General features: G+C 46.2%; 1 protein-coding gene across 1 annotated transcript in view; it reads left to right on the top strand.

The window, feature by feature from the left end:
- Positions 1-854: 854 nt before the first annotated feature.
- Positions 855-6,954, top strand: part of VPS37B (VPS37B subunit of ESCRT-I) — a 30,614-nt gene continuing 24,514 nt past the window's right edge. Inside the window, exon 1 of the mRNA XM_003812128.4 lies at positions 855-1,133. Within this exon, the coding sequence (XP_003812176.2) occupies positions 1,023-1,133 (111 nt within the window). The 5' untranslated portion in view covers positions 855-1,022. The remainder of the gene's footprint in view (positions 1,134-6,954) is intronic.

Genomic DNA, 6,954 nt, shown 5'->3' with positions numbered 1-6,954 from the left:
GTTCCCAGGCTCCTGGATCTTAAGAGGCTTCCCGGTAGCTGGGAGACTGAGAGCGACTGCACCCTAAATCGTGTTGTTTCTGAAAGAGCACAGGTTGGCCCACCTGGATGTCTGGGCACCTTCCTCTGAGGTGATGCAAAGGGGCCACTCAATGGGTCCTTGCTCAAAATGCTCCAGCCTTACTGGCCTTCTTCCCATTCCGAATGCACCAAGTTAGTCCTGTCCCAGGGCCTTTGCACGTGCTGGTTTTGCTGCCTTGAGCTTCCTACAGGAATGGTGGCTGGTTCCTCTCTTCTCATCCTTCACATTTCCTTAGACGCCACCTTCTCCAAAAGTGCCATCTCTTACTACCCTAAAGGTCTTTTTATTTTCTTATTTCAGTGTCCATTCCCTTATTTGTGATCGCCTAATTATTTTACTTATTTCTTGTTTTGTTTGCGTCCTCTTTCATTCTGTTAGCTCCATGTAAGCAGGGGTCCGTTTTGCTTTATTCAGAACTGTATACTCAATGCCCAGTACAGAGTAGGTCTCAAAACATATTTGTTAAATGAATGACGTGGCAGCTCCACAATTCCAAGGAACCAATGACACCTAAAGTTGTTTCCCCATGAAGTCTCTGTCTTTTGGGTTCCGTGCATCGGGCTGGGCTCACAGGCTGCGGGAACTTCCTTCCCACTGCCTGTTTTCCTTGGATCGCGGTATCTCTCTTCCTGGAGGAAAAAAGCTCTTATGACCTCATGGCGCGCTCTCCCGAGCCGCAGTGACGTCATTAATGCGCTCACGCGTCACAGCCCAATCATAGGGCCCTTCCCCTCCCTTTAAAAGTCCCGACTGTCCCTGACACATTCCACTCCAAGCGAGCCGCGACACTTGCGTCACGTCCGCCCGCCCGGTGATGACGTCACGACCCAGGGCTGGCGTCACGTGTCCCCCCCGCGGGGGGCGGCCCTTGAGGGCGGCGCTTCCGGTCGGCGGAGCCTGGTGGCCGCAGCGGCGGTGGCGACGACGGCCGAGACGTGGGGATGGCGGGCGCCGGGAGCGAAGCCCGGTTCGCCGGGCTGTCGCTGGTGCAGCTCAACGAGCTGCTGGAGGACGAGGGCCAGCTGACGGAGATGGTGCAGAAGATGGAGGAGGTGAGCCGAGCTGGGCTTAAGGCGGCGGCTGTGGGGCCTCGAGCGGGGTTCGCTCCTCGAACGGTGGCCGGAGGCGGAGGCGACCGCGGCGCCTGCGGTCGTGTTGAGGGGACTGGGCTAGAAATGGGGGCGCTTGGGGCGGGGTGCGGGAGCCAGGGAACCGCGACTGGTGCTTAGGCAGGAATAGGGGGCCTGAGAGGGGGTTTGAGGGACTGAGGGGACCGAGACTAGGGCGGAGGCGGGAAAAAGGTCCTGAGACGGGGCTTGGGGAGCCGATTGGGGGTCCTGAGACAAGGTTTTGTGGGGCTGAGGACTTAAGGCTGGGTCTGAAGACTTAAGGTTGGGTCTGAAGTGGAGATTAGGGAGCCTGGAATGGGAATTTGGGGATTAGAGTGCTATCGTTGGGTCTAGGCGGAAGAGGACGGAACTGGGGGGATCTGAGATTGGTTTGGTCGGAGGAGCGGGGAGAGTAATAAGGGCTGAGTCGGAGGCGAGGATTAGGGGTGACTGAGGGGGACCAAGAGCTAGATCTGGTAGAGGTTGGGGGGTTTCCTTTGAGAGGAAAGGTTGGGGGCATCCAGGGGGACTGAGGCAGCTATAGGGGATCAGAGTAGGTTTTGGGGGACTGAGTGGACTATCCAAATAGGACTCTTAGGAGAGGATTGAGGGTTCCAAGATGGGTTCGGGAGGCTGAGGGTCTGTAGCTGAGTCTATGAGGTGGTTCTGAGGCTCTTTAAGGGTTGGGCGAGGGTCCCCAGCCCAGGGTTTGGAGGCAGGAGTCCATGGTCATACCATAGCCAGGGTAAGGTTTGAAGGTTCCATGTATCTAAGGGGTCCCAAGAATGCCCTTGGAGTCTGACTTCTTTTGAAGTGGCCCCAGCAGAGTTACGGGAGTTCGTGGATGGGCCTAAGGGTGGCGACAGGATACGTTTTTCTGTAAGGGTTGCCCCCTCCACCGAGGAAGGGAAGGTGGGAAATTTAGTGTGGCTGGCTTTGTACCACTGTGTCCCACGTGTCTGGGACTAAGGAAGGTTCCTGGAGCAGTTTCAGGAAGAAGTTAAAATGGGGGTTTGGGGCTGGCTGCCAACCCTCACCTCTGAGAGTCAAGCCTTGCCCAGCCCCTGGAAGGCATGTGCCAGCTCCTGTTTCTGGTTATCTTCCTTCACACCTTGAGGTGTGGTTTCATCCTTGCAGATTTGCAGTGTGTGCTCCCTTTCTCTCAACCCGTTTGGACTCATTCTCGGAAAGTCTGATCTTTTGGGTCTGGTTCTCCTCCAGGCAGATGGGCCCAGGCTAATCCCAGCTCTTCCTGGCCCACCTACCACTCCTTTATGTCTCTGAAGTCTGAGCCTTCCCACGCCTACAGTGCTGAGCCTCTCACCCAGGAGCCCGTGTGGGGGCTTTTGGCTTTCTTTCCGAAGAGGGATTGTTCAGCACCAAGCCAGCCCCCTTAAAAGAGAGCTTGTATGGAGGTTGCACATTCAAAATCCCTGGAAAACCCTCAACAGATCATTGTCCGGAGCTACAGAGAGGCCACTGTAGTAAGATGGTATCAGTCTTTCCATTAATACACCCCTTGTATTCATGGGCTTTGTAACTTGGCACATAATAACGTTGCTCCAAGATGCAATGTACCCCGTTTATGGTCTCCATGTGGCACCTTCCATTTTGGAGAATAATAAGTGACAAAATCCATCTTTCTTAGCTGAATGAGTTTCATGTCTCCAAAGAAAAAATCTTTGCTTAGTTTCTCTGCTTTTCAGTTGCTGGGAGACCTTTTGTTGATTGTCAGCAGGGTTTTTCTGGTTTAATAATAAAATGATAGGTATATTTTTCTAATGTGTAACACTGCCTACAAGTTATTTTGGTATATGTGACTGTTCTGTTGCAGTAAGAACTGAGTACTGTAGCTTTGTTGGTGGAACATTAATAGAAATAAACTGCCTTTAGTGGAGGGAAGCTTGTGGAAAGAATCAAGTTCATTCTGTTCACTTGGAGGCTGTTAGGGAGAACCTCACCTGTTTCCTCTACCTCAGAACCTGAAGATTATTTTTTAAAGAGAAAGGTAAATTCATCTGGCAGGATTTTTTTTTTTTTTTTTTTTTGAGTAAAAGTGACCTTCATACCTGAATACCCAAGAGAAGTATTGAGGCCTGAACGACTCCACTTGATAAGCCTGCATAGTTCACATTAAATTACTCAGCAGTAGTTTGCTTTTCTGGGTGTAGTGCTTTTAAAACAAGGAAACAACTTGAAAACCAAAATACCTTAGCTCACCTAGCGAGGATCACTGTCAATCCTGTCGTCCTGGTCATGTGTGGTGTGCCTTTCTCGGAATGGGTGTAATGTGAACCGAAATTTTTGGTCATGGTAGTTTCACTCACCTGGTAATGCTATGCATTGGCTTATGTTGGGGGTAATTGTGAGACACAATAGAAGAAAATATTTTATGAACTATCCACTGTTGACCAAATGGAACATTTGTGATGGCGTGTTAAAGAACATTCTGGTTTTGGAATCACACACTCCAGACTGGACTTGGCCGCTTCCCAGCTGTGTGTTTGCAGGCAAGTCACTTCACCTGCCTGAGTATCTGTTGGAAAAGGATAATATGACAGTAATACCTATTTCATAGAGTGAGGATCAGGTGAGATGATGCCTGTTAGTACTTAACACAGCCCATCAGTAGGGCTCAATAAAAAGTAATTGCAATAATTAATCACTTATATTAATAGTTCTCTTTTTGAAAGATGACTGACAATCATTAATACCAGATCATCCTGAAAGTTACTAGGATCCCATTTCAAGAATGTTGAGTAAATTATGATTTGCAATTAGCCTAAAAAACATTTACCTTTTCCTTTTTTTTTTTTTTTTGAGAAAGGATCTTGCTCTGTTGCCCAGCTGGAGTGCAGTAGTACAATCTCAGCTCACTGCAACCTCCGCCTCCTGGGTTCAAGTGATTCTCGTGCCTTAGCCTCCTGTGTAGCAGGGCTCACAGGTGTGCGCCATCACACCCAGCTAATTTTTGTATTTTTAGTAGAGATGGAGTTTCAGCATGTTGGCCAGGCTGGTTTTGAACTCCCAACCTCAGGTGATCTGCCTGCCTCAGCCTCCCATAGTGCTAGAATTAAAGGCGTGAGCCACCGCACCCCGCTGCCACCAGCTAATTTTTTATTTTTGTTTTTTTGTAGAGATGGGGTCTTGCTATGTTGCCTCTTGAATTCCTGGCCCTAAACCATCTTCCTGCCTTGATTTCCCAAAGTGCTGGGATTACAGGCATGGGCCACCACGCCCAGCCAAACATTGATCTTTCTGTGGTCCAAATGATTATGTATTTGAGTAGGTATAGGGTGAAATGGTAAATATAACAGGCCTTTCCCAGCATAGAATTTCTTAACCTGAACCAAAGGATTTCTTTTTTTTTTTTTTTAATTGGCAGAAGGAAGTGTTTTAAATTGTAGAGTAAGGCTTCTTTAAGCCTGAGGGTATATTTTGTGGAGGCTGGAAAATGTGGCTAGGTTTTGAAGGCATTCACTGTTAGGTTTAAGTGCAGCTGTTCATTATGCGTCACTTACATTGTTTTAATTGTGGCGTGTGAGTTTCAGTGCAGTTTAAGTAGTGAACATGATTTCGGAGCTACGGTCCTCATTTTCTGGGCCTGTGTGTCAGTTTCTCTCTTCCTGTTCCTCCTGTTCATTATGCAATTCCCTAAATGTAGTATATCCTTCATGATCTTATTCTCTTGTCTGTGCTGCAGGCTAATGTTTCATATGCATGTATTTTATTTTTATTTAAAGTTATTTTTACATGGCAGTGGAATGTGCCTTCATCTGTCAACATTAACCCCACTGGACTTGCAGGGCACTCCCTTAAAAGGAACTGTCGCTTAGGGGATTAGGCAACTAAACCGGACCTCTTGAGTTACTTCTTCACTGTGCTTTCTGAGGAAATGCTGATTGGTTGCTGCTAAAGATTCCACTAACAATTCAAATTGGGGATCTTTGTTCCCATGGCATGAAAATGCCCATGCCCGCATGCAAAAATGCTGAGGGTCTGAAAGACAGATTGTTTTGTGGAAAGTAAAGAGCTCTGGTCTGGAAGAAGCTGTTTCCCTAAGGCGTGTTCGGGTGTGATTTGTGTGGGGGGCTGAAAGCTACTGCATGAATCATAATGGCTCATTGAAATGTATTGACCTTGCTTTAAATCCAGGGACCGGCTCCCGAACACACTCTGAATGCTGGTGATACTGTTTTAGAAGCTAAGATTTGCACTCTTGAGTATAATACTACTGGAGTTTGTTTTTATCCATGTTTTATAATCATTATGTACGTGTAAAGGCTTCAACTTTTACGTTTAAATCTTTTCCATGGACCTTTTACATGAGTAAAAAATTACTGTGCCTAGGAATATGTACTGAAATTCAGTTGTATGTCATTTTATCCTTAAGTGAGGCATCAAGATTTCATGGAAAGCACGGAGCTGAGTTGTGTGACTTTAAGTGACTTAAACCCTGTGCTTCAGTTTCCTCAACTGTTAAAGGAAGGATAATATGCCTATCTTTTAGAGTACTTGTAAGGCTAAATGTCACAACAGAAATGGTACAGAGGAAGCATTCAGTAGAGGCCAGCTCCCTTTTATTAAGATGCAATTTTCAGAATATGTAGAGTGGCTTAGATGAAATTTGATCAATTTATTTAGTTGCTCTTCTGCGTTTGCTAAAAGTGCAGTGGGGGGTGGCATCACACAGTGGTCGGAGTCAGAACTGGCTTTTGATACCAGTAGTTGACCTTTGACAAGTATTTAGTCCTTTTAATTGTAGTTACCTCACTGGAAATTAAGGAGAAAATAACAGTAACCTTTTTCATAGCATTGTTGGGTAGATTAAATGAAATAAGTAAGATGCCTAATATGATACTTAGCACAGAGTGAACACTTGGTAAATAGTTATTGTTAGCTAAAAGGCGTAGTTTCCTTGATGCCCAAATGGAAGATTCCATTTCAGTTCCACAGCTCTTGAACACTTCCCTGTGCAGGGCATTGTAAGGGATAGATACACAAGTAGGACATAATCGCTAGATTATAATTTGGGAATAAACTAAATACAGAAATGTCTACAATACAAGAGGGAATAGGGAGTTTGTTAGGGAAGATGAAGGGCTCTAGAGGTAGATGGTGGTGATGGTGGCATAATAATATGAATGTACTTGGTGCCACTGAACTGTCAACTGTTCTCTTAAAGATGATTACGATGGAAAATTTTATGTATATTATACCACAGTTTTTTGAAAAAGAGAATAAGAAAAAGGCCAGGCTGGGTGCAGTGGCTCACACCTGTAATCTTAGCACTTTGGGAGGCCGAGGTGGGAAGATTACTTAAGCCCCGTAGTTTGAGACCAGTCTGGGCAATATGGCGAAACTCCATCTCTACAAAAAATAAATTAGCCGGGCATAGTGGCACACACCTGTAGTCCCAGATATTCAGGAGGCTGAGGTGGGAGGATTGCCTGAGCCTGGGAGGTTGAGGCTGTGGTGAGCCATGATCATGCCACTGCACTTCAGCCTGGGTGACAGAGTGAGGCTGTCTCAAAAAAAAAAAAAAAAAAGCCACATGTGAATTCTAAATGACATTGAAGTTCAGATGAAAAAGCTCTCTGGCTACATTAGGTTTCTGATGCAAGAGACAGACTTTTTTTTTTTTTTTTTTTTTAAACTTACGTCCCCACAAAACAAAAGAGACAGACTTGGTAGGTAGGTAAACGTTAAGAAAATAAATTATTAAATAGAATAATATCTACCAGAGGGCACAGAGGATAAGGAA

Source organism: Pan paniscus, chromosome 10, assembly GCF_029289425.2.
Source record: "Pan paniscus chromosome 10, NHGRI_mPanPan1-v2.0_pri, whole genome shotgun sequence".
Taxonomy (NCBI): Eukaryota; Metazoa; Chordata; class Mammalia; order Primates; family Hominidae; genus Pan; species Pan paniscus.
The sequence above is the reverse complement of the archived record's forward strand: the minus strand, read 5'-3'. Positions and strand labels throughout refer to the sequence as shown.